This window comes from Chiloscyllium plagiosum, chromosome 25 (assembly GCF_004010195.1).
Source record: "Chiloscyllium plagiosum isolate BGI_BamShark_2017 chromosome 25, ASM401019v2, whole genome shotgun sequence".
In the NCBI taxonomy this organism is placed as follows: domain Eukaryota; kingdom Metazoa; phylum Chordata; class Chondrichthyes; order Orectolobiformes; family Hemiscylliidae; genus Chiloscyllium; species Chiloscyllium plagiosum.
In genome coordinates this window covers 12,910,547-12,938,307 of record NC_057734.1, presented here as the reverse complement: position 1 = coordinate 12,938,307, position 27,761 = coordinate 12,910,547, and the positions used below count along the sequence as shown (strand labels likewise).

The following is a 27,761-nucleotide window of genomic DNA, read 5'->3' as shown; positions in this document are numbered from 1 at the left end:
GGCTCTCCCATAAACAAGAACGAGTTGGAAAATCTGTATTTAAACATGGTGGTTTAGTTAATGTAAGGCAAATGTTGAGTTCCCATAAAACACAAGAAAATGTTGCAGTGACAGGGTTAATATGAAATTCGTTGCAGACTTTTCCCTTACAATGTACTCGAGCTTTGAAACTGCTCAAGTCCTTGTCCTCACTGCCCAATCAGAGAGAAAGGGAGGATAATATTCAAGTCTCACAGACTGGGAGCTGGATGACCATATATGGTATAAAACACTGCCAGCTGCTTGTGGAGGTTGCAGCCTTTCATATCAGTTAGTCAGAGAAGGCAGCAAGACCTCAGGAACAAGAAAGTGAGAAAAAACACAGACAGATAATGGAATGAGCAGTATTTCTTGGAGGAGAACCACAGTTTTGAGCATGTTCTATCAGTCTGAGTAAGCAGCTATGGCCCTGGGGTTGGTAGCCTTTCCTCAGTCTCTTATTCATCCGCATCCCATGCAAATATTTTACAGGACAGAATTATGGCAATAAGTGTGGATGATTTTGTTATATGTTGAGCCAAATGTTCAACAAGAAACTGACAAAGAAAACATGCATTACAACATTTTAAGCTACCTTCTTCAGAATGCTAAAATCTTATATTTTGAAGTGAACCAATACGAGAGCATTTCCTTACCAGGCCAACAAAACAACCTCCAGGTCTTGGGTACAGTCCATAAATTTTACAACTTTCATTTACCTCGGGCCTTTAAAAGCCTTTAAAAGCAGCAAAACAACCCAAGTCACTTCACAGGAATGATCAAACAAATGCTGTCACATAAAGACTTATTTGGACAGATGGTCAAAAGCTTGGTCAAAGAGTTAGATTTTACAGAGCATCTTTAAAAAAGAGAAAGAGTAGTTTGAGGAGAATTTCTAGAGGCAGTGGCCTAGACTGACGAATGATGGTCACTGAGGAAGAAAACTGGAAAAACACTCAAGAAGCCAAGATTGAAAGAATGCAGAGATCTCGGAGGGTTCCACAGTGGAGATTTTGTTTTTAAAATTAGCTATGCAAACAAGAACATTTCAGGATTTATTTAGACACCGATATGAGAACTACTTTTTACCATGATTAGATTATCAATGTCCTAACTGGTTGATCGATGAATATGCGCAGATTAAAATCCATGTCTCCATTCATTCAGATAAGATTGATCTTTACGTTAGTCCCCACCCTCATTTTCCTTCATCTTAATTAAAACACTCTCACTTGAAGGAATATCATACTGAATAGTTCTACTGTTGATCATGACATTTTTTCCCAAAGTTCATTCGAACAACCTTACTTCGTGAAGGAAAAGGCAGAAAGAACTGCGAATGCTGGAAATGAAAAACAAAAACATTGTTGGAAAATCTCAGCAGGTCTGGCAGCATCTGAGGAGAGAAAGCAAAATTAATGCTTCGGGTAGAGTGACCCTTCAGAACAGACCGTTACTTCATGAAAACCAATTGGCCACTTGACCTTAGGGGAGATATAGCCCATTTGAGTCTGTTTTATTATCTCCTATTATGAACATACACATGACCAGTTAAGCAGGGCAGCTTGGATATTTGGTATGCTCACAATCTGCTAACAAAGATTTCAATTCCACAACTAATGACCATCTATAACCACCTTACATTTGACTATGTTTAACGGAAATAAGCATTAGCATACATCAGATGAGTTAGGAATCAGCCAATAAAATTGAAAAAGAATACAGCTAGATGGATACAGCTTTGGATGTGGGAGACACAGTTAATTTGTTTGTTGTCTAATGTATAAGCAAAGACAAGAGTGACAGCTAAGGGAAACAGGAGGTGGATGGCAGAGATTTGGAAAAGCAGGATCATACCAAATGTAGGGTTTGAAATTCAGCTATGTACAAACAGAATGTCGAGATCACATAACTGCTACTCACTTCAGATTAGCCTAGTCATGAGGATTAGTGTCGAGGGCAGAACCTCTGCATGTCAGCCCAAAAGGAAGACTACTTTCGGTAACATTGAATTGATGTTACGCATGAAGGCAGATCTCGACAGAGTGTGTGTTGAAGAAGCCTTATTCTTGATACAATTCAAAAAATATATCAAGACTACAATGGTAATGTGGTGGTTGGTTAAGAGTTAGGAGCAGTCAATGTACATATGGAAATAGGCTTCAGGCCTCAGTGCAGTTCCTAAAAAGGCTACATGTTCTTTAATAAATATTGAAACTAACCACAAAAGGAAAGCTTTAATCTGGAAAGAGGTCAAACACTTTGCTGGCCTTCTACAAAACATTATCTACCATATCCACCTGTCCCTCAGCCTGACCAGTCCAATAATATCAGTTTTCACTAGCAATTATACATTTCTTTTGAAAGAACTAAGTCAATAGCAGAAAAACAGCTTTCTCTGTAGTATACACAATTCACTGTGCACAAATTCAACATGCAAACTCTCAAAAACTTTGATCCAGATGTTTACCATAAGGATAAGACCACTAAGGCATTCAGTCGCATCTCTATGCTATACAACACAACCTGCAGACCAGCAAACTACAATTTCTTACTGAAGTCAAACAAAGAATGAAGTAGGACCTTTGGTCCCTCAAGCCTGCTCTGCCATTTATTAAGGATATGGTCAACATAATGTTGGCCTCAATGCCAGTTTCTTACCTGTTCTGTAACCCTGAAATCTGCCACAGTTGAAGAATCAATCTAAACCTTTAATACAATCAATAACTCAAACTCCAGAGTCCACCTATGTGGAAAGAATTCAAAGACTGAACTTTTAGGCAAGCAATTCCTTCTCATCCATCTTAAGTGGGTAATGGTTTATTCTGGAACTGTGCCATTTCATCATTAGATTCTCCAACGTTACCTCAGCACATATCTTAAGACTCTTTGTATCTTTTATTTCATTAAAATTACTTCCCATTCTTCTCAACTCCAATGGGATCAATACCCAGCAACCTACTAGACTGTTATCATCACCCTGCTATTAAACAATGACAGATACACAACTTTGCCTCCACTGGATGCAAACAATAACAAATGTAAAGAAACGTGGAACAAAGATACTTTTCAAATTCTGCAGTGAGGGATAAAATGTGCACATATGCAGATAGGTTATGTACAAACTGCGATGCTCCACATGGTCAAACAACCTGCAAACATCTGGAGTTCAGGATAAAACAGATTAGAGGGTTCTTCTACTGCGGTTTAGGAAAGGAATAAATAGTTAGTTAAACTACTGTGCTGAAGAGCTTTAGCATTATATAATTTTTCAGAAATTATTCACATGATTGGTATAAAGCAACAGCACAGGAGCAAAATCACACTCCTCAAAGTCTACAACAAATGACACAGTGCATTGGGACTTGAAAATTCAGATGGGTTTTCATCAAGAAATACCTAAATTACATTTACATGCAAATCCCAACATAGAAGGAAAGCTTTTTCTTGCTAAATATTAAAATATTCAAAATTGAAAGCAGTAACTTAAAACGTAATCAGGATATCTGTACTCCTGCTGCCAAAGATAATTATTGTTAACACCATCAGAAAACAGTTACCACAAGGCCTATGCTATGTTGTGCTCGCCTTTGCCTCCAGGATCCAGGCTCAAATTCAGATCAGACCGCTTCTGGAAGCTTTAACTGAATTCTAGGTCATAGCAACTCACTTTGCATAACTCCAAACTGATCCATCATCCACTTGTTCAACAATCTGAGGCCACATGATCAGCTAATACAAAAGACAAAATAAGTTACGCAGTTCTACTGAACCTGAGGTTGTTTCCACTTCGTATCTAGTCTGCAATTGTACAAAACAGGCAATAAGGAACAAAACAGTTTTCCAGTATTAGCACAGGACTACAGTGTTTCCTCTCTGCACCAATAAGGAGTTTGAGCAGTCTCAGATATAGTACCCAAAGAATACAGGGGTATCAAAAATGTTGTATCCGACGTGATCTCCTCTACATCGGGGAGATAGGATGCCAATTTGCGGATCATTTCAGAGAATATCTCTGGGACACCCGCACCAACCAACCCCACCACCCAGTGTCTAAACACTTCAACTCCCCCTCCCATTCCACCAAGGACATGCAGGTCTTGGGTCTCCTCCATCACCACACCCTAGCCACCTGGAGGAAGAACATCTCATCTTCCACCTTGGGACCCTGCAACCACATGGGATTAATGTGGATTTCACCAATTTTCTCACTTACCCTCCCTCCACCTTATCCCAGTCCAAAGCCTCCAACTCTGCATTGCCCTCTTGACCTGTCCATCACCTTTCCCATCTATCTGCTCCACCCTCCTCTCCAACCTATCACCTTCTCCCCCACTTCATCTACCTGCTGCATTCTCAGCGACCACCTCCCCCAGCCCCAGCCCCCTCCCATTTATCTCTCAGCCACACCTCCCCGGCCTACAAGCCTCATTCCTGGTGAAGGGCTTACACCTGAAACATCGATTCTCCTGCTCCTTGGATGCTGCCTGACCTGCTGTGCTGATCTCTAGCATCTGCAGTCCTCACTTTCTCCTAGTATCAAAACTGTGCCAAACAAACAGTTGTGGGTATAGTATCGACCTTACCCACAGAACCTAGAGGGCTGGGTTCAAGTCCCACCTGCTTCAGTGCATAATAACATCTCTGAACAGGGTGATTAGAAAATTAGGTTAAATTAACCAGAACATTCATTAGAAAATTATTTACCAGTCCAAAAGTGTCAATATTAACTATATTAAAAGCCCAAAATTGCTGTGGTATAAGTTTCTGGTCACAGATTTTACTTTTGGGACATGATGACATGCCAATTCACACAAGTGCATGCATTCTTGGTGGCAGAGCCCCTTTATAGAAAACCTGGATGAGAAAAAGGGAAATGTTCGTAATTTATGCTGGCTTGCAGCTGCACTGAATCAAAGGTTTAAGTTTTACGGAGTAATTTCCTAATCAGGGCTTCATCAGTTGACAATCTGAAGCCTGTGTTTCCATGAACAAGTTATATTTTGCCTTTTAAATTCGGAGGCCAGGAGATGTTGACAATCTATCGAACTGATGGCTTTTAAAAAAAGACCGATCAGCATGGCTTAATGCTGTCATTTAGCTTGAAATGGAGTGTGAATTTCCCTGTGACCCATTCTACAATCCAGTTTCTTGACAAGCTTTATGCAAGCAGCATCTTCTCCAATTTAGTTGCTTAAAAAAAGTTCAGAACTAACCACATGACTTCACTACTTGTATGACATAGTACGACTACTATGACAACACTACTTATATTCAAACAAAACCCAAGATTGCATGTTCAATGATGCTTACATCTTTCTATCATGACACAGTCTTCGCAATTAGAAGTTCAGTGATCATAATATTCCTTTCCTGATCTTTTATGAGATGAGGGCATCACTGGCTAGTCAGCATTTATTGCCCATCCCTAGCTGTCCGTGAATTCAGTTGCTTGCTAGGTAATTTCAAATGGAGCAGTTGAGACTCAATACTGTGTGTCTAGACTCACATGTAGGCCGAACCAGGTGAGGATGGTATATTGCCTTCCTTCAAGAACATTAATGAGCCAGATTGCCTTTTGTTAGGCAAAAGCCCATGGTTCAAAAGTCTATTTGTTGCACAAAGAGTTAGTTGAGATGGTTACTTAAGATTGCTCAAATCCACAGAACCATATCGTAGTGTAAGCTTGCCCCTTCAGGGGAGGAAGGAACCAAAACTGAAAAAACAACATGAGGAAAAAGTGTCTGGGCAAAAATAAGAAAAATACAAATAAACAGCCAGAGGTCATGTGACACTACTGCAGATGGCAGTTGTATATCTGTACCACTTAGATTATCAACTCAGACACAGCTGGTCAAGAAATTAAGACTGTATTTTGGGTCAAGGGCAACTTACAACCCTTTTTAAGATAAATGGCAGAATTCATGTCAGTTAGATTTAAAAAAAAAATCACCAAGTCTGTAGATACTGGCATTTTACTAGCATCCAACCTACATTACAAGTTCTAGCTTGACAATTGATGAATCAGTGACTATAATCCCAGCCACTAACCTGATTCATTGCTGCAGTAAATCAACATAAACTGGGAAATTCATTTTTACTCATGGTTCCTTTAAATGGGCTCTAGCTTCAGGAAGTAAGCAGATCCAGTTGAGTCAAAGTATCAAGTCCTAGACACAACATTTTTATTTTTAAAAAAAAGCACACGACCTTTGCGAACTCAGAACAATTTTTGCATCTTCTCCCAAATACTCATCCTATTCAGACCTGCCACACCGCCAGTGGCAGGTGGGACTTGAACATAGTCCTTCTGACCCAGAGACAGGGACAATACCTTTGCACCACTACAGCTTCTGAGTATTCATAACTTAAATCAACTGCCAATAGCTCTCTAGTACCAGAATAAGTCATGTAACAAACTGCCAAAATTTGATCTGTTTATTGAGAATCAACATTATTTCTTCATTCTCACTCCCACAATACTGACAATGGGAAACAATAGTACTTATACTTTCAAAGTCAATTGTGAGAAATTCTTGAGTACCATTGGAATTGCTTGACCAAAGAGCCTTGGTCCAGTTTCATTAGCATCATGTCCACACACAACACTTTTACATATCTTCGGTGCCTTCAGGGAATGCATGGCTAATGAAAAGGTTAAACAGAATGTGTATTCTTCATAAATCATTGTTTGATGAAGATGTATTCATTTACATTCAGTGCTGTGGACGAGAGAAAAAATGAGTGACATTGCCCTTCCAACTGTATATCTGCACCATAATATATTAATCTTCAAAGCAGGGAGAAGGAAAGGCACAAGAATTCCTAGAATGCTTAATTTCCTGATGTGTCTACAATACAAGAAAATGCAGTCATTTCAAATGTGGGCAAGCAAGCATCCTTCTAAGGATCTCTCTTAAAACAGCACAAAATTGTGCATTTGAATTGTTACAGCATCAGCAGCTTCTCCACCATTACAGAAAGTGAATTACAAACGCAATGTGGTTAAAGGCAGGGTCCAGTAGTTACTGGTTTTCAAGCAAAATAGGCAGGTTCATTAACAGCCTTGATAACATCTAGAAAATGTAAAAAGAGGTTTAAAAGTGACTGAAGGAACGATCAACAAATGATAACCATGGCTAAAAGAATTAGCACACTTACAGTGAACTAATTCCAAAACTAACTACAGGAGGACAAAACTGGTCACATCAACAGGAAGGAAACACAAAAAGCCTGGTTCATAGAAAGGTTGCAACCAGTTATGTTGTTATACTTTGCACATAAGCTGTACCCGAGAAAAAAATGCTTCAACTGATGAAAAACCAAAGAACTGCAGATGCTGAAAATAAAATTTTTGGAAAATGTCAGGTCTGGAGCAGCATCTGTGGAGAGAAAACACACTGAATGGGTTTTTCCAGCAATTTCTGTTTTTGCTCCCATTGATTCTTTGACACTTTGAATTGAGGCCAGTATCTGCAAGAGATCAGCAACCGTTGTTTCACCTTAGGATATCAAACATCTCGAAGACTTGTTACACATTATATACATTTCAGATCCCTGGTACATTTCACTGAAATCAATGATAAAATTGCACTGAAATCTGGCCCTGATATTCACATGGAGCAGTCTTGAAACAGTGGTGGAATTATGAGTGGGAAATCCAGTCCAAAAACAATGGAGTTTTAATCTCACTGCATGTTTTTTTTTGTCTTTAAAAGATCCATATCTGAAAATCATCTGACTGACAGGTGTGTGCTCATCACAAGGATGAGGCCAGACAACAACACAGTCCAGGATCTAGGATGGATTTGTAATTGTGGGATTACTGTTTCAGATTAACATTTCCACTTTTCAACTGAACAAATCCATCTACTTGGCTACCACTGTCTGTGCTAGTAGAAATAATTCTAGGTAAGGTTTAATGCGAAATAACCTATGCCAAGAACTGAACCAAGAGAACTAATCACTGGCATTTGAAGACGAACCTTACTTTCGATTAAAGTTCACGAGAATGGCTATTAAATCTATCTAGGCTTCAGTCTGTCAAAGGAAGTTTGATTATGACTGAAGGGTTGAGAGAACTTGCAATTGGCTCCCGAGCTTGAGAATTTTCACTATTTACACTGTTTGATCAGGATTAAGAAGTATAAAATAAATAAAAATAAAAAGCTTATACTAATCAGAAATTACTACTTAAATCCTTCCAGTTCTTTAATAGAAATGAACATTTTGAAAAAATATCTATATTCAATTTCTTCTGAGCTTTCCAAAGTCATCATATCCTATCACCACCATGATGTTAAGGTGCCATAATTGGCTGGAATAGACAAAGTCAGAAGTCACATGACATCAGGTTATAGACTAACAGATTTATGTTGAGATTTGAAATAAACCTGTTGGACTATAACCTGGTGCTACGTGACTTCTGAGATTATCACCTCCAAATTGTCATGGGTTAGTATTTACCCAGGACCTTTATCCCACCGAAGAGTACACAAAACGTAACTAGATTTTCAATTATTTTGGACAGTGGAAAACATTACCTCTCAATTGCTAGCAGCACAATTGATCCGTTTCTATTAATGGAGACGAAGAGACAAACCATGACTTAGCACGGTATTATGGCACAAGACAAGTATAATTGAGACACCATTCCTCTAGCTCCTTTCATCTAGTTAAATAGACCAACTAATTATGGAATCACCTACACAAAGCAAACATTGATGTTCCAACCCATTCACAAAAGCAAATCTTCTATGTTGGTCTTCATTACCTCCCTAACAAGAATTCTTCACAATCATCCAGAATTCAGAAAATTTTGCAAAGCAACTCGTCAAATCAGAACTTCTAATTTGTAACAGGTTTGAGGAAACATGAAAGCAGAAAGTTGGTTCTTTTCAGACTTATATAGTGTCTCCCCCTCCTTCCAAAGTAAAGATGGCACAGGGAGTGGACCTGCTTGCAGCCCAATCTGACTGCATAGGGTTGTATAGCTTTAACATCACAAACAAAGCAAACTGCTGCCAGGTCTGTACCAATTATGCCATGATCAAATATTAGACACACAACAATGGCACAACTTTGCTTACAATGCAATTTACTGTCGATCAAAATACCTCAAAACAGGAATTTTCAAGCATTAATCTCTGTTGCAGAGCCCCATGAAAATACAATTGAGAGGGATTCTGCAATAGCAATCTTTCTCAAGGTTTGCAGCTCAGGTTGAGCTTTAGGGTGTAGGTTTGCTCGCTGAGCTGTAGGTTTGATATCCAGACGTTTCATTACCTGGCTAGGTAACATCATCATCAATGGCGACCTCCAAGTGAAGTGAAGCTGTTGTCTCCTGCTTTCTATTTATATCTTTCTTCTGGATGGGGTTCCTGGGGTTTGTGGTGATGTCATTTCGTGTTCATTTTCTGAGGGGTTGATAGATGGCATCGAGATCTATGTGCTTGCTTATGGCATTGTTTATGGTGGGGACCAACACCACACTATTCTACGGACTACCAAAAATCCATAAATCAGACCTATAGTCTCACTACCCAGAACACCAACTTACAGACTGGCCAAAGAACTACACGCAAGACTGAAGTACCTAGTAGAAGAGTCACAGCACTCCATCCACTCCACCCAGGAATTCCTAAAAGTCATCAAAAACACCAAAATAGAGGAAGACGAAGCAATGATCTCATTCGACGTAACAGCACTGTTCACGTCCATCAACATCGACCTAGCAAAGGAAACACTCACCTCACTTTTAGAACAGACCATCACACACACACACACCAACCACCATCAATCACATGACCAACGAAAACATCATGAAGCTAGTGGACCTGTGCCTCACCACCTACTTCACTTTCAACAACATAGTCTACAAACAAACCAACGGCACACCCATGGGATCTCCGCTATCAGGATTCATAGCAGAAGCGGTAATGCAAAGACTAGAACAAACAGCCCTACCAACCATCAAACCAAAAATCTGGGTTTGCTACGTAGATGACACCTTTGTCAGCACAAAATGAAACAAGATAGAAGAGACATTTAACATCATCAACAACACCCTCACAGGGATAAAGTTCACCAAGGAGGAAGAAACTGACAACAAACTCGCATTTCTGGACGTCACAGTAGAAAGAAAGGACAAGGGAGAATTACAAACCTGCGTGTACAGAAAACCGACAAACACTGACCAAATACTCAACTACACCAGCAACCATCCCAACACACACAAACAAAGCTGTATCAGATCACTATTCCAACGAGCCACCACACTCTGCAGCACAGATGAACTTCGGAAAACAGAGAACCACCTATACGACGTATTCAAGAAGAACGGATACTCAAAAAACACAGTGCGTAGATTCCTCAAGAACAAACCACGACAAGCAGACAAAACACAGCTGGAAACCCTAACCACCTTACTATATATCAAAGAAGTTTCAGAAATGACAGCCAGACTACGGAGACCCCTCAGAATCCTAGTAGCACACAAATCCACCAACACTCTCAAACAAAAACTAACAAACTTAAAAGACCCAGTACAACCCATGGACAAAACCAACGTCATCTATAAAATTCCATGCAAGGACTGCCACAAACACTACGTAGGGCAAACAGGAAGAAAGTTAGCCGCCAGGATACATGAACACCAGCTAGTCACAAAAAGACACGACCCCCTCTCCCTCGTAGCCCTACACATAGTTGAAAAAAACCCACCATTTCGACTGGGACAACACATCTATCCTGGGACAGGCTAAGCAAAGACATGCCAGAGAATTCCTAGAGGCCTGGCACTCCAACCACAACGCCATAAACAAACACATAGATCTCGATGCCATCTATTAACCCCTCAGAAAACGAACAGGAAATGACATCACCACAAACCCCAGGAACCCCATCCAGGAGAAAGATATAAATAGAAAGCAGGAGACAACAGCTGCGCTTCACTTGAAGGTCGCCACTGATGTTACCAAGCCAGGTAATGAAACGTCTGGATATCAAACCTACAGCTCAGCAAGCAAACCTACACCCTAAAGCAATCTTTCTTGTATGCCACAAACATTAATATTCAGAACTCTATGCTGTAAGCTTGAATCTGTTAATTGTTCTGCAAGGTTAGCATCAAACTATTCAACATTTGAAAAGCATAGTTCTTCATTTGAGTTGGTACTCTAACTTTTTTTGAACGAGGGAGATTTTTGGGACATATGGTACATTGCAGATGCTGAATGATCTAATAGTTCACCAACAGACTTGGGTGATATTATTCAGAAGGAGAGAGCAAAAGAAGAAAAATTGAATGGTGGGGAGGAGGAGGCCATGGCCCACTGGTATTATTGCTGGGCTATTAACCCAGAGAAGACAGGCAGGAGGCTGGAGAAACACAGCAAGCCAGGCAGCATCAGGAGGTCCAGAAGTCGATGTTTCGGGTGCAACCCTTCCTCAGGACACTTCCTGCACCTCCTGATTCTGCCTGGCTTGCTGTGTTCCTCCAGCCTCCTGACTGTCTACTTTAGATTCCAGCATCTGCAGTTTTTGTTTTGTTTCTATTAACCCAGAAACGGTTTTGGGGAGCCAGGTTCAAATCCTGCCACAGCAGTTGGTGGAATCTGAATTCAATAAATATCGAATTAAGAGTTGAATGATGACCATGAATCAAGTGCTGATTGTCAGAAAAACACAACTCGTTCACTAATATCCTTCAGGGAAGGAAACTGATGTCCTTACCTGGTCTGGCCTACATGTGACACTAGGAGAAAGTGAGGACTGCAGATGATGGAGATCAGAGTCGAGTGTGTGGTGCTGGAAAAGTGCAGCAAGTCAGGCAGCATCCGAGGAGCAGGAGAATCAACATTTCAGGCATAAGCCCTTCATCCTTCTCCTGCTCCTTGGATGCTTTGCCTGACCGGATGTGCTTTTTCAGCACCACACTCACGACCCTTCATGTGACTCCAGAACTACCACAAAGTGGTTGACTCTTAACTATTCTCTGGGTGATCAGGGATGGGCAATAAATGCTGTCTGGCTAGCGATGCCCTTATCGCTTGAATGAATAAAGCAAAAAATTGAATATTGCCAATTATTTCCAAAAGGAATGATACATAAAAATAGGGAGGTCTTGCTAAAAATATACAAAGCACTAGCCAGATCATAGCAGAAATACAGTTTTAATCCCTTTTCCTAAGGGAATATGTACTGGCACTGAAAACAGATCAGAGCCTACTCGGTTGATTTTGATATGGAAGCAGCTTCTTATGAGAGATTATGTAGGTTGGGATTCTACTCATTGACATTTACAAGAATGAGCGATCTTATCAAAACATACACGATTCTTATGGGGCGCAGTAGATAGAGGTTGCATCTTTTATATGAAAGTCTTAGACTAAAAAGAGTATATTCTCAGTAAGAGGCTGTCCATTTACAACAGATGAAGAATTTTCTCTCTTCAAGAATAGCAAATCTGTCAAATTCTTAACAGCAGAATGCTGCTAAGCTTTTGTCATTAAATATATTTAAGACTAAGATGGATGTTTAATCAATTAGGGGATCAAGGATTATGGAGAAAAAAGGCAGGAAAGTGAAGTTGAAGATGATCAAAGCAGCCATGACTTTACTGAATGGCAGAGGGAAAGCCGGCAGACTGAATGGTCTTTTTCTGCTCCTACGCCCAATGGGGTATGAGAGAGCATGATTTAAGGAGATGCCACCCCTGTTGGCAAATATTACGTGGGTGGTAGGAGCAGACGTACCAGATAAACAGTCACCGATTCCCTCCAAAATCAACACCGATCGTAAAAAAAGTTCATGAGTAGGCTGGAAGCTCCGGAAAACAAAAGTACTCCAACAAATGAACTTCTGTCAATACTAAACTTTAAATATAAGACTTTAACTGAATAATTTCACAGAAATAAACTCTCCAGAAGGGAAGGATCTTTTGAGCATTTTTAAAGGGATTTATACTCATTTATACAGGAACAGACCATTTGACCTATCAGGGTTACACACTACACAAGTCTCCTCCCTGCTTACTTCATCAAATCATGTTTCCTACATGAAAACAGTCACTACACTTCTAAAATATTTAATGGGCTGTAAAGTGCCCTGGGATACCCCAACAAAATGTATATGAACAGAAGTCTTTTTCTTTTCAGGAGAAAGCCGTTCCTGATGAAGGACTTTTGCCCAAAACGTCGATTTTCCTACTTCTTGGATGCTGTCTGAACTGCTGCGTTTTTCCAGCACCACTCGAATCTAGACTCTGATTGCAGCAGGAGACATTGTAAGTCAGCATAAATACCTTGGGCCAGAAAGGGCTTGGAAATCTAATCAAAAGACAACTGAGTTCTGGTGGCAACTGTGTGTGGGATTTCAGTCAATAACTAACCATCTTTTAACAAACACCAAAGGGCAATATGTGTCAATCAATTTTCACTGCCTTACTACAGGAAAGAGAATGCGCAGCTTATATATATGGAATCTTTCCTTTCCACTTCAGTCACTCCTGATGTAGGGTTTATGCCTGAAAGGTTGACTCTCCTGCTCCAGGATGCTGCCTGGTCTGCTGCTCTTTTTCAGTGACACACTGAGTCATATCAGAAGTAAAGCAACTAGCATGTGGGGCAAGGAAGACGACATGTGGTATTTTAAGTTCACCAAAAAAAAATTACTTGTTTACACTCAAAGGCTGCACATTGAATTACAGCCTTCAGTCTCTCAGATACTCATATGCAAGATGACAAAGTTTTAGTTACATCCTAAATCGATAGAGAGAAATTAGCAAAAGGGTAGAAAACAGGTACACATTACCTAGCAGGGTTGGGAACTGATGGGTGTTACTGAACAGGCTGCTTCTGATGTTCGGACCTTTACTGATTCCAAGACTTGGATGAACAGAATATAAATCAGCAAATGTTTAGCTCATATCAACTATTCACATTCTAGCACAGCCATGTGGCCTATGATATTGAGCTCTGCTCTCCTAGACACAGTGGAGCCAAAACAAACACTGGTGGGAGTGCAGAAAACAACAAGACTTATCCAAAATCGAAACATTTGGAATTGAGGAAAGATGGAAGAAACTTGAAATGTCAAGACTATTAACAGTACAGGAAAAGCAAGTGCGAAAAATGCAGAGGTTAACTCCAGGAGTGAGGGAAGGGGATGGATTCAGGCATGTAAAAGGTCAGATGACTGATAGAAGGCTTTCAGAGTGAATACATGGAATGGACTTCCAGCTGACAGCAGAAGCAAAATCCCAACTGAGGGAACTGGACCTTTGGATTGATAACTGCTGAAAAGGTGTTGCTGGAAAAGCACAGCAGGTCAGGCAGCATCCAGGGAACAGGAGAATCGACGTTTCGGGCATTAGCCCTTCCTGAAGAAGGGCTTATGCCCGAAACGTCGATTCTCCTGTTCCCTGGATGCTGCCTGACCTGCTGTGCTTTCCCAGCAACACATTTTCAGCTCTGATCTCCAGCATCTGCAGACCTCACTTTCTCCTTTGGATTGCTAACTATAGTTGGTCAAATAGGTTCCATTTCAGGAATAAAGCTCTGCTCAGTAATACTGCATCACAAAATCACAATACAGTATATTGAGTTCTATTAGTGAGCCACAACAGAGATTCAAGTGTCAACTGTGGCAGCATTCTAACCTTTAAGTCAGAACAATGTGGTTTCATGCTAAATGTTAGAAACATGAATATGGAACCTCAACAACACTTCCATGAAATGTAGAGGGCTGAGTAGATGTAAAAGATTCCACGTTACTAAGCGAAAAGTAGAATTACTCACCCTGTATCCTAGCCAACTAATTATTTAACTGCTCTTTGTGATACCTGCCATGATTCCTACATTACAATGACAACACTTCATTAGCTGCAATGAATTTGGGATATCCAGACTTCAATAAATATATAAATGCAAGTTCTTCATTACAATAAATTAATGGATTTTCTAATATTGTAATTAGTTGAAAAAGTCCACAAGCTCCACTGTATGTGCAGGTAAATTAAGTTGAATCCTTTGTGATGTTAAAACCATTACTGATTCCAAGACTTGGATGAACAGACAGAATACAAGTCAGCAAATGTTTAGCTCATATCAACTATTTGGTTTAATCCTTTAAACCAAAATATATTCCTGAAGTGTGTTGTGGACATCAGTAGTGAAAATTATTTGTCTGGCAGCTTAGGCAACAGCTCTATTATTAGCTATATACTAAAGAAAAGGATTATGGCTCCCATCTCTCATATTCAAGTACTAAAAGGGTGTTATAATAGTACAGTACTCAACTCAGGATCAGATAAAATTCATTCATTTCTGCTGGAATCAATTCTGCTCTTCTCAAGCACTCCTTTCATAAAAATAAAAATTAGTATGCTCAAGGGTTAATAATCTAATGCGTCAAAACTGTGGGGATTTACTGTATAAAACAAAATGGGAAACTGTGTGAAGTACACATTTCTCTACCTTCACCTACATGTTCACATAATTTTCACGCTGCCTCCAAGCATCAGTTTTCCAAAAGCCTCGAATTGGTGGATTAACTTGGAACATTATTGGATAGGAGCTGCTTTGCTGCAGGATTCAAAGGACACATTAACCACCAAATTACATGAGACTTCAGAACCACAGCAATGTGTTTGACTCTCAACTACCTTCAAGGCTACTTGGGAAGGGCAATAAATGCTGGACTAGCTGGCGACACCCACATTCCATGAATTAAAAGGATTCTGCACCCAAAAGAAAATTAATCCAACCGTTTCTGAAATTACACAAACATATAATCTCACACATCATTACTGAATGACAGCCACCAGTTGATGAAAACAAAAGTACACTGCACATGAAACTGAAAGAATGTTTCCAATTGATTAACTGGTTGACATTTCAGACAAGTCATTACTTGACCCAACAAGCGCTGCTTTTAAAATAGTTTTAACTTCATGTTAGGTCTTTTGCCAGGAGAATTGCTGTGCACGTGATCAAAAGCTTAGGGGGTGTGTGCGTCTGGGAGGTACACAACAAGCGAGCGACAGACAGACAGACAGAGACCGAGCACACGAGCGAGTAACAGAGACATGACTCCCAAGTTAGGCTGAAGGAACAGCCACCAATGGCTGAATGATTTATGTTTTCCATTAAGCAACATCTTGTTAGACCCATTTTGCAAGCAATTGTGATGGATCAAAAGATGTATCACATGATCTTGTCCAGAATCCCACCACCTCTGTCAATACAAGACAGGAGTTAAGTCTCAATACATGCAAAAATCCATCTTTGTTAGCTGCAGGATATGTACAGCATGCATATATACAAATGACTCAAGATTAGTTTTGCCCACATTTCCTCTTTAAATCAAAGAAAATTCCAAATTCTAGCATCGCATCGGCACATCACATCAAACTGCCAAAGTCAAAATCCGAAGATTGCCGTTAACATCATACACCAACGTGGGCTGCATGTGTCTTTCCTGTGGTCCTACTTGCTATGTCTGTCTTATGATTAATGAACTGACTAACCCAGGGGTTCACTAACTCCACAGCAACTGGGACTGCATGCACTTCCTCTTCCTCCAAGAAGCACTGGTTAAGCAGCAGAGGCTCTCACTTGACAGCCTCAAGACTGAAGTCAAGGCTTGATGCATACAGTTATGGTCCTGCTATGGTTCAGGGTAATGAGCTCAGACGCTCCAGCACTGTCTCCATCATTGACTGCAAAATTATTCTGGGGAGAAAGCATCACGATTTACTCTCAACTTTGTGCACACTCTCCACTCTTGCCCATACCCCCACACAAAAATCTTCCCCTCCTACCCACCCTGCTCTCATCACTTCTCTTCACCTTGTTCTCATAGAGTCTAATCAAAATTTTTCTAACACATTTGCCCCACATTTTTTCTGACAAATAGCACAATCATTGACTTTATTTTACTTCTCCAACCCACAAACTCAATTGATTCCAGGAAAGCACTTGAGCATGACTAGTTGTATCGCATCTCTTTCAAATCAAAAAGCCATCAGAATTTTTATATTCAATTGAACAGAGACCAGGCTCCAAAAGTATTTGAAAGATTGCATCTCCAGTAAAATGGTGGTCCATTCAAGTTTTAATCTCCTGCTCATATACTGGATTAAGGCTTGAAAACACAGCCTACTGACCCAGACCAAATTATCTACCACTCAAGCAAGCTGATGAAACAACTCGATGACAAAAAAATGCATGCCATTTGTGTGCAGTTTTCTGAACTAGCACCCCCACCATCATCCAGGGCCAGAACCAGAAACAGGATGCACTGCACAGCATAGCAACAGGCTTGAGACTATTTGTTCCTGGAAGACATCCAATGATCTTTTAAGTCCTCAGTATTCCTAACTACTTCCACAGCTCCTGATTCCACAATAAATTAAGCTCCAGACTCAAAAGCATCATTTATCAACTGGTTCCTTTTCTAAATGAATAGAGGTGACTGACTGTACACACAGAAAACTTAACTAAGTGCAGATTATTTAGACAAACATACAAACTAGAAGATTAGAACATTCACTCCCCTATAGCTTGCTCCATCCTGATCTGATAGTAACCTCAATCACATTCCTGCCTACCCTTAATATCCACCCAGTTTCTGATTCGACTAGCATTTACCCACCTGTGTCTTCAAAATATTCAATGACCCCCACCTTTGATAATCTCTGGGAGGGATTTAAAATAAAAAGAGCGTCAGACTCATGAATCTCAGGAAAGAAAATCCATCTTAATTGATATCCCCTTCAATTTTATAACTGTTGCCTAGTTTTACTCTATTTCACAAGGGAAAACCTCCTTTCAGTATCCACACTGTTAAGTTCTTTCAGAATTTTTGTATGCATAAGATCATCTCTCAGTCTTCTAAACGTCAACAGATACAGGCCAAGCCTGCCCAACTTTTCCTCAAAAGATCAACCCTTCATTTCCGTTAGCAGCCAATTATTGCAGCCCTGGAAAATCTCAGTCAACTCAGTAGAAATAAGTCACTGCTCATTCATAAAACGAGATTAAAGACTAGGCCAGATTACACTACAATGGTTTGCGTCCTCATTTATTGCTCAACCTGGTACGTTAATTTCCTTTGTGCGATTACCTGCAGAAACCTCAGAAGAATGATCTTTAGCTATTTATCCGTTCACCAGAAATACCATCATTGATATCAAAGCAACCAGAAATCAACCCCTTGTAATGTTTCCACAAGTTTTAACATAGGTGAAAAATTGCTTTTAGCTTCATTAGGTGCGAACCAGGATCAGGCAATGTTTGAAAGAGGGACAGCAAGTGTGAGAATGAGAGCAAGAGCAAGGAGCAGACAGTATTTGGAGAAAAGTACCATGCCACCGTCTCTACAGTCTTCATCAAATGCACATTAATTGGTTTTCTTTGAGAAATTCTGGTCGGAGCTGAAAGTTTAAACAATCTTTAATAAATTAAAATTTTCAGCAGGGAAGGGGATTCAGTGTGGGGTAATGAAATCTACAGCAACAATGAACCTATTGCACTCTAATGTAAAAGGGGAAATGAAAATATAATATCGAACTTTCCTGTGTAGTTTTTGCACCTTTAATAACAAATTCAATTCAATGTAATCAAGTTAGATGCTTCACAAAGAAGTGGAACAATGCAAAGGAGTTATGACAAATTTAACACATCAAGATTTATACAGGGGGTGGTGCATGTATGGAACAAGTTGCCAGAGGAGGAGGCTAGTACAACTACAACATTTAAAAGACATTTGGATGGGTATATGAATAGGAAGGGTTTAGAAAGATATGGGCCGTATGGGACAAAGTCAGATTGGGATGCCTGGCTGGGGTGTGGAAGTTGGACCGAAGGATCTGTTTTCATGTTGTATGACTGTTGCCTCACAGCGCCGGAGACCCGGGTTCAATTCCCGCCTCAGGCGACTGACTTTGTGGAGTTTGCAAGTTCTCCCCCTGTCTGCGTGGGTTTCCTCCGGGTGCTCCGGTTTCCTCCCACAGTCCAAAGATGTGCAGGTCAGGTGAATTGGCCATGCTAAATTGCCCGTAGTGTTAGGTAAGGGGTAAATGTAGGGGTATGGGTGGGTTGCGCTTCGGCGGGTCGGTGTGGATTTGTAATGTAATGTAATCTAATCTATATGTGGTCAATTGCAGAAAGAATTAGTATCGGAAGAAACCAAGTGGGGAAAAAGGTTGGTTTAGTTTCCCTCACCTGACTAAAGATAGATTACACAAGAGAATGAAATAGAGCAAATTTATTAACTTCACTCACTTCCAAGTTTAAATTAAATTTTTAAAAGCTTGACCTTGCTCCCATGTCTCACCTCCAGTATAGCACGACTGACAATTACAATCATTCATTTGGAAACCACTAACCACAGACATCTTGCAGCATCTTTACATCAAGTTACCACAGCACAACCAGATCTAGGATAAAAAATATTGCTCGGGACAGCATCTTCAAAGCCAGCCTTCAAATCTTTGAATGTGGGGTATAGGGATATGGATTGAACACCGGTTTTCTTTTGCAGTTTGTGGGATAAAACAGTTTCTTCCTATTTGGATTTGCCACGTCATTTAATGTCTGACACACAGCAGAATTATTTTAATTTTATACAAAGGAATCTCACTAGTAGCACTGACAAAAAAAAAGTATCTCAAATGGGTGATTGAATCATAATACCAGACTCCACAAATCTATCAGTACAATAACAACGATCTGATCAAGTTAGATAACGTTGCTACCGTCAAAAAAGATTACTGCAAGGCCAGGTCCATTTCCATTACCTACTTCAGGCAACCCTCCCATTACTTGAAGTACTGCTTTTCTAGATAATACACTTTTTTGTTATTTGTCATCATTGCCAATTTTTTTCTTGTCCTCAGGCAATACCATTCTACTGCATTTATACATAAGCCAAACTGAAAAATTCAGAAGGAGATTTCAATCCTAACTCAACCTCTCAATACTGGAAAAAGAAATTAATGAAAAATACAAACTGATTTGCATCAGTACAGTAAGAACCAATCAATCATCGACCCAATACACTTGCTTATTTTTTTGCCTTGGAGAATGTCAATTATGCACTGCAACAGAGAAACTCCAGTTTTAACATTTGCCTTCGAAACTGAAGTTTGCTTAAAACTTCAAAAATAGCTAAAACACTCGAATCCATGAACAAATAAAGACTGGGTGGGAAACCTCACCTTCCCTGCCTTAATAGTCTTCAGGACAGAAACATTACAACACCAGAGTGCAGATACACATTTTGCTAAACAAGTTGCCGAAAATAAGGAAAATGATCCATTCTCTGTTTTGAAATGAGTAAAGTGAAGATATTGTGGTGGAGAAAGAGAGCAAGGGGATGGAGGTAAGAGGGGAGACTATATGAAGGGAGGGAAAGGAGAGAGGGAGAGGGAAGAAGAAAGCAGGGCAGAGGGGGATCTTCCTGAAATATTACAACAGAAGTGCTTACTTCAGTTGTTATAAAGCCTGAGCAGTCAGTTGATGGTAACGTGGCCTGCACTTAGCCCCAGGGAATCGACAGACATGTGCACACAAGGTTCTGTTATTATCTTTTGAATCCTGTTTCATCAAGCAAAGTGGAATCTTCTTTTTAAAAACAAGCCTACTTTCTTAAAATCTAGACAATCATGACCAGTATATACTGGAAAACTATTACTCTATTGTCTCTTTCTACAAATGGCTTTTATTTCAAGTTAATAGCAAACTTGAAGCGTTTATAGGAAAGTAACTTTTTGTACATTCCATCATGGCAAGGTGGCCAGTTGGCATTAATGCCCTCCTGAAAAAAGATCAAGTCGCATCAAATTCTCAAATCTGTAAGCCCAAATATTGCTGGGCTACCATGTGCTTTCATATTTTTGTTTGAAATTTCCTAATTTGTGAACCGTTGAGGGAGAAAATTAGGTTCAACAATACTGTTTGAGTTATAATAAGCTAAGCAAGAGGATGACCAAACTCAGGAGGATCAAGCTTTTGAACGTAGAAGATATCACACTTACCTTCTGCAAAGGAAGTACCATAAATGCTCCACCACCACTTGCCTCCACAATTAGTGCCACAAATTTGGGATTTACAGCACAGAATGAACTATCCCAGGTGGCCCTGGAAACTCTGATGTCATCATAGCACTGGTCATTTTTCACAGCCTGTCCGAAGACGTGCCGAAATTTGCTCTGTCGTACCACCTTCCGCTGTTGCATCTCTGAAAGAATTTTAAGGCGACAGGTTAACACCACACAAATCAACAGAAATGCCCAGTTCGGAACATATAGCAACATTTCTAACAGACTTTAACAGCATCAAGGTAGTTATAGAAAACTTTGATACAGACACACTATGGCTCCTTCCTCTTTGTGTCCTGGACTAGCATTGCAATAATTATAATGGGCATGTGAAATGTTTGAACTCTGCTCATTTGAACCTCCAAACCTCCAAATAATACAGTGTAGATTCTGTATTTCCAAAGTCATGTTGGGTTATATCTTACCCTTCAGTTTCACAGGTCGAGGTTCTGGATGTAGGTTTGCTCGCTGAGCTGGAAGGTTCGCTTTCATTAGGTGACAATGAGCCTCCGGATGAAGCACTGGCTGTAAGACCAGCTTTCCAGTTGTGTGTTTAGGGTTCCTTGGGTTGGTGATGCCATTTCCTGTTCTTTTTCTTTGGGGGGGGGTTAGGGTTAGTAAATAAAAAAAAACAGAATTTGCATCGCAATAGGAAGTGACCACCAAAGGAAATGACATCACCAGAGGGAAACCTAAACACCTAAATAGAAAGTGGGCCGTATGACCAGTGCTTCATCCAGAGGCTCCCTGATAATGTCACCTAGTATGGTGATGAAACATCTGAAAACAAACCTTCCAGCTCAGCGAGCTAACCTACAGCCACTTATGAATATCTTTGGCTTTGGGATCACGTACAAATTTGGATACCATTCCTTGCAAGGCGTTTTTTCAAATCAATGCTGTACACTGAACAGAAGTAGTCTGAAAAGTTGAATCCTCATCTAACAAGTAATAACGAAATGCCCAACTCCAGTTAATATTCTCCAGTGATCTCCCACAAAGCATCTTAAAGACGTTCCTGAAGCTCAGACACATTGTCCATTTTATTTTATCTTCTACCATGTCTATCACTTTCTCATAACTTTGAGACTCAAAACACAACCTTTCTTTCTTGAAAGTAATGCTGTTCACAGCTAACAATGTTCTTAATGTCAACATATGGTGGTTTCAATAAAAAATGTTAAACTTTTCCCTATCACAAATTTAGCTGCTTGTCCTATAATTACCTGGATAAGCCACCTCCCTCCTTAAATATGGGTGTCAGATTGGTTATTTTTGAAACCTCTGGCACACATCCATATCCAATGGAAACCTTACATGTAATTTTCAGGAACTCTTCAATTTCCTTAGTCATGTCTCAATGTATCCAGTCAGGCCTTTGAGATTTGACTTCCATATTCATCATATAATATGACTTGATTCATGGTCAAACATCCAGTTTACTCCTCCTACCCAATACTTTCCCTTCAGTAAGCTCTGTACTTCAACTATTTTTGATCATGTTTGAGTAGTTTTATCTAAGAAAGAGAGGAGTGTTGTCTTGTTTGTTTAACCAGAGTTTGCTTTTTAAAAGGGCATCTTGATCAAAAGGCTTTGCTGTGCCTCCCTTCTTTTGCTTGGAAACAGTCCAATGGAGATCCTTATATCAGTGAAAGATTTGATGAGTAAGATGTACAGGAGATGCACTCACTTGTTGGACAGATCAAAACTAGGATAACAGGTATAAGACACTCATAAATCCAATTAGGAATTCCTGACAATCCAGAATGGCTTGAAATGGGAACTTGCTGCTACATGAATTGATGAGACAGATGGTATAAATACATTTAAAGGGGAAGCTCAACAAGTACACCGGGGAAAGGAAACAAAAAGGACATGTAACAAAAGGTTACATGAAAAACACTGTCTCATGACATGAGAAACTGCAGGCAACTGCACAAGCGTACTCATCTAGAAACAAAAATGTCGGCAATTCCAGACCTGCTTAAATTTTTAAAATCATTTAAAAAAGGACAGAAGATGCTTAAGTCCACATAGATACCAAAGATTTAGGCAAAAACAGTAAAGAGTTGCTGCTGAGGGAATATGAGCAACTAGGGGTTAAATTAAAAAGCAGAACCAAAAAAAAAAGGCCGTAAGCTCTGGATTACTAGCTGAGCCACAATCAAATTCCCAAGGTCAACAAGACGAAAGAGTGGCTCAAAAAAAAAAAAAAAATTGGTGTCAGATCATGGGACAGTGCCACCATGACAGCGGAAGGAAGGAGTTCTTCCAACGGGACGAACTCCAGTTGAATCATAGTGAGACCAGAGCCCTTGTGAATCGCATAACTAGGGCAATGGTTTGGGCTGAATAGTAGGGGGTGGGTTCAATTGCATGGAAAATGATGAAAAAAGCTAGGGTGGGTGTATGAGAGGCTCAGCAGATGTTAAAGTTTCCAGAACAAGTAATAGATTAGATTCCCTACAGTATGGAAACAGGCCACCGACCCTCTGAAGAGTAATCCACCCAGACCCATTTCCCAATGACTAATGCACCTAACACTATGGGCAATTTAGCATGGCCAATCCACCTAATCTAAAAATTTTTGGAGTGTGGGAGGAAACTGGAGCACCTGGAGGAAACCCATGCAGACATGGAGATAATGTGCAAACTCTTTACAGTTACCAGAGGCCCTGCTGCTGTGAGGCAGCAGTGCTAACCACCGTGCCGCCCGGGCAGAGAATATGGAAATGGTCAGGAATTTAACTTCAGGCACGGTAGAGAAGGGAATGACTATGAGAAGGGGGCCAGTCAACACAGCAGTACTTAGATGCATGCAGTATATAAAACAAGGTAAATGAGTTTGTAGCACAGATTGAAGTTTGTAAGTAGGCTGATGTGGATATCACAGATGTGGCTGCAAGGGGATTAGAGTTGGGAACGAGTTATCCAAGGATATACACCCTATCAAATGGAAGGCAGATTGGCAGAAGGGGTGAGGTTGCTTTGTTATTAAGAAATGAAATTGATAGCAAGTGACTGAGACAGTAGACGTAGCAAATGTGGGTAGAGTTGAGGAACTGCAAAGAACAAAAAGATCCAGATGTACAGGCCTCCCAGCAGTAGTCAGGATGTCGGGAAGAAAACACAAGGCGATAGAAATGGTGCGTAAGAGTTGTATTATTACGATAATCATTAAGGACTTCATTATACAGGTAAACTGGGAAAAAACAGATTGATAGCAAATTTGTGGAATGTCTAGGAGATTTGTTTTCAAGCAGCTTGTGGTAGAGTCCACGAGATAACAGGCATTTCTGGACTGTGTTCTGTAATGAGGTAGACTAATTAGGGAGCTGAAGATGAAGGAACCCTGACAGGGCAGTGGTCATAATGTGATAGAATTCATCCTACAGTTTGAGAGGGCAAAGGTGGAATGATATCTAACGGTATGACAATTGAGTAAAGGTAACTATAAAGACATGCTGGAGGAGCTGACCAGAGTTGATTGGAAGGGAAGCCCAGTAGGGAAGACAGTAGAGCAGCAATAGCATGGGTTTTGGGGGGATAATTTGGGAGGCATTCGAGAAATTCATTCAGAGGAAGAAACATACTAAGGGGACAATGAGACAACCATGGCTGACAAAGGAAATCAGGGAGAATATAAAAGCAAAAATAAAAACATACAATGTGGTGAAGACCAGAGCATTGGGAAGTCTTTAAAAACCAGCACAGGGTGACAAAAAAGTAAGTCGGGCAAAAACAGTGACAGTACCCTAGCTAGTAAAATAAAACAAAGATTCTAAGAAGTATTTTTAGATAGCTGAAAGATAAGAAACAAACAAGCTTGGACATTAGACTGCTTGAAAATGAGTCTGGAGAAGTAGTAATGGGCACAAAGAAATGGTAGAAAAAAAAACTGAATAGGTGCCCTGCATCAACCTTCACAGTGGAAGAGATCAGCAGCATACCAGAACTTTAAGTCGGGGCAAAAGTGAGTATAGCAGCCATCACTAAGGTGATGGTGCTCTTCAAGTTGAATGACCTGTAGGTCAATAAGTCACCCGGGCCATATGAACTACACCCCAGAGTTCTAAAGGACGAGACTATATAGCTGAGGAGACTATAGAGGCATTGGTGGTGATCTTTCAGGAATCAGGAATCTGGAGTCAGGATGGGTCCCAGAGGAGGGGAAAATGACTAATGCAACAAACCTGTTTAGTAAGGGAGGGAGGAAGAAAACTGGAAACTATAGGCCAGTTAGCCTGACCTCTGTCATTGTTGAGATCTTACAGCCCATTATTAAGGATGAGATTGCATGCTCACGAGGGGGGGCCCCTGGCTTCCTGAGTTGCACAGTCTAGAACCAGGGGTCAGTCTCAGGATAACCTTTAGGGATTGAGCTAATGTATTTCTTCAGTGAGGATTGTGGATCATCTTCAAAATAGTGCCTTACCTGTAGGATTGTGGGGGTTTTTGGCCGAAATGCAAAAGCAGAACTCAATCTGGTTTAGCAATTTAATCCCAAGTAGGATCAAGAGCGGCCTAGGCCCTGCACGCTACACTTTAAATTTGCTGGTAAAAAGCTCCATGTCGCACAGTATGTGGTGAAGTGATGACACAGCAGCTGAGTTCAAAATGCCATTTTATATTGTTACAAGAAAAGCTCCTTATATTATTGGATTAATATCAAAATAGGTGTTATTCTAGCTGTCTCCAAATAATATTCTGGAATCCAGGTGTTTAAGATACATCCGTGGTAAATGCACAGCACAGGAGAAGGAAATGGTACTATTCAAGGTATTTTCAAAACTCATAACAGCCCCAAAGCATTTTAAAGCCTACAGCTTGATTGACAAGCCTGCCACCAACTGAGTTGCTGGGTGACAGTAAGAGACAGAAGTAGGTTTGGTAATTTTTGAGCATCAAGGTAGCAGCTCCTATGAGAGTATTATTGTGAATATTTCAAATACACACATGGTTTTCCCTGTCCGTGTGGAGGTTACCAGCCTGAGTCACCACTTCCTGATTGCTACTCAGTGACGTAACTGGAATGCAATTGTGATTCTTCCTACAAAATGGTGCAGCATAAAAATTGGAACATTAATTACTTGCAAGACCCCAACTAACCATAAGGTAGTGCTTCAAAACAGAATGATGGCAAAAACCAGAGAAACTAAAATGTTAAAGACATGCGCAATTATAGCTTCACAAAGCTTAGCTGTACATTTCTCAGTTTCCTCTGGCACAAACAAATACCTGTTAATCCACTTTACATCATCAGGTCAAACTTGGTTGGTTCCAGAGGAACTCAATTCTTCATGTATCTCATTTCAATGTTCCATTAAAAGTATTATTCCATCTCTCAGAACTTTCTGGAGTAGCTCATTGCCTACCTGCACCCTGACCCCAGGCTACGCCATGCTTCACACACTCAATCTGATTCAAAGTCTCTCGCAAACAGTACGATTTAAGAAATCAATAAAGTAAAATATTCGTAAATTGAAAGAGGGACAAAAATAGAAAATGCTGGAAAAACTCACAGGTCTGGCACCAGAGAGAGAAACAGTTAATGCTGCAGATCAATGAACTTTCATCAGAACTGGGGAAGTCAGAAATGTAATACTTTTGAGGAAGTGAAAGGGGGGTGGGGATGAGAAAAAGGACAAAAGAGAAAGCCTGTGATAGAAGAGGTTAATGGGGGAAATAGTTCATTGTACAAAGCTAAAAGCAGTGAGACAAGAAACAATAAGATGCATCGAGGTAGGTAAAAAGGAGAATCATGAACAGCTGCTACTCAAAGGCCAAAAAAGTAGCCAGAGAGTAAAACAAAACCGAAGAAAAATTAAAACAAACAGGGAAGGAATGAGTGCACAACTGAAATGGAATAGACACAAGGTGAATCCTTTCAATAGGTGGGGGCAATGGTGGTGGGGTGACGCTTGGTTGAGGAAAAAGCAAAACGATTCAGGAGTGTTAGCATGGCAGCTAGCAGAGGAACAACAGATGAGATAGAGAATGGAAAGATGCAGAAACTGGGAGAAGCAGAGACTTCACAGGATGCAGACATGGTAACTGTGGGAGGCAGCGACTGTGTAAGATAGAAACAGAAAGTGGTGCAAATACTCAATAGGTCTGACAGACTCTGTATTTTGCTGTCCACGGATGCTGCCAGATTTGTGGAGAGACGTGCAGCTGTGCAGATTCAGAAGAATTAAATGTTTACAGTGAATTTGAGGGAAGCAAAGAAATTGATATTGCTGATGACATACTACAGTTACCAAGAAGAGGAAATCTAGAAAGGGAAAGGTCCAGTTGGAGACTGCCAACTAACATCTAATAGTTGCATTAGCGGAAGTGCCTTGGCATTTAACTACAGGAGCCATTAACCTGCCTCAGGTCCATTGTTGCTTTAACCCTCATTCATCCCACTGCTCCATCTAACAAAACTCTCATTCCAACCTTCAGAAATTTGAGATTTTTCAAATATCTGCTGAGTGGTCTGACTCAAATGCAGTTCAGCCACAATCCCTATGCTGACTAGCATATATTAACTCTTGTTTCAGCACAGCTGAAATTTCAAAAATTTCATGTTTGTTTTCAAATGCTTCTGTGGCCTTTCATGTCCCTACATTCTCTCCAGAGAGAGAGAGACAGACAG

General features: G+C 40.3%; 1 protein-coding gene across 2 annotated transcripts in view; it reads right to left on the bottom strand.

Annotated features, from left to right (window-relative positions):
- The window catches only part of coro1cb (coronin, actin binding protein, 1Cb), a 172,991-nt gene that overhangs the window by 82,586 nt on the left and 62,644 nt on the right, over positions 1 to 27,761 (bottom strand). For both annotated transcript variants that reach the window (XM_043715528.1, XM_043715529.1), the window contains exon 2: positions 21,059 to 21,261. In XM_043715528.1, coding sequence (XP_043571463.1) covers positions 21,059 to 21,261 — 203 coding nt within the window. The remainder of the gene's footprint in view (positions 1 to 21,058; positions 21,262 to 27,761) is intronic.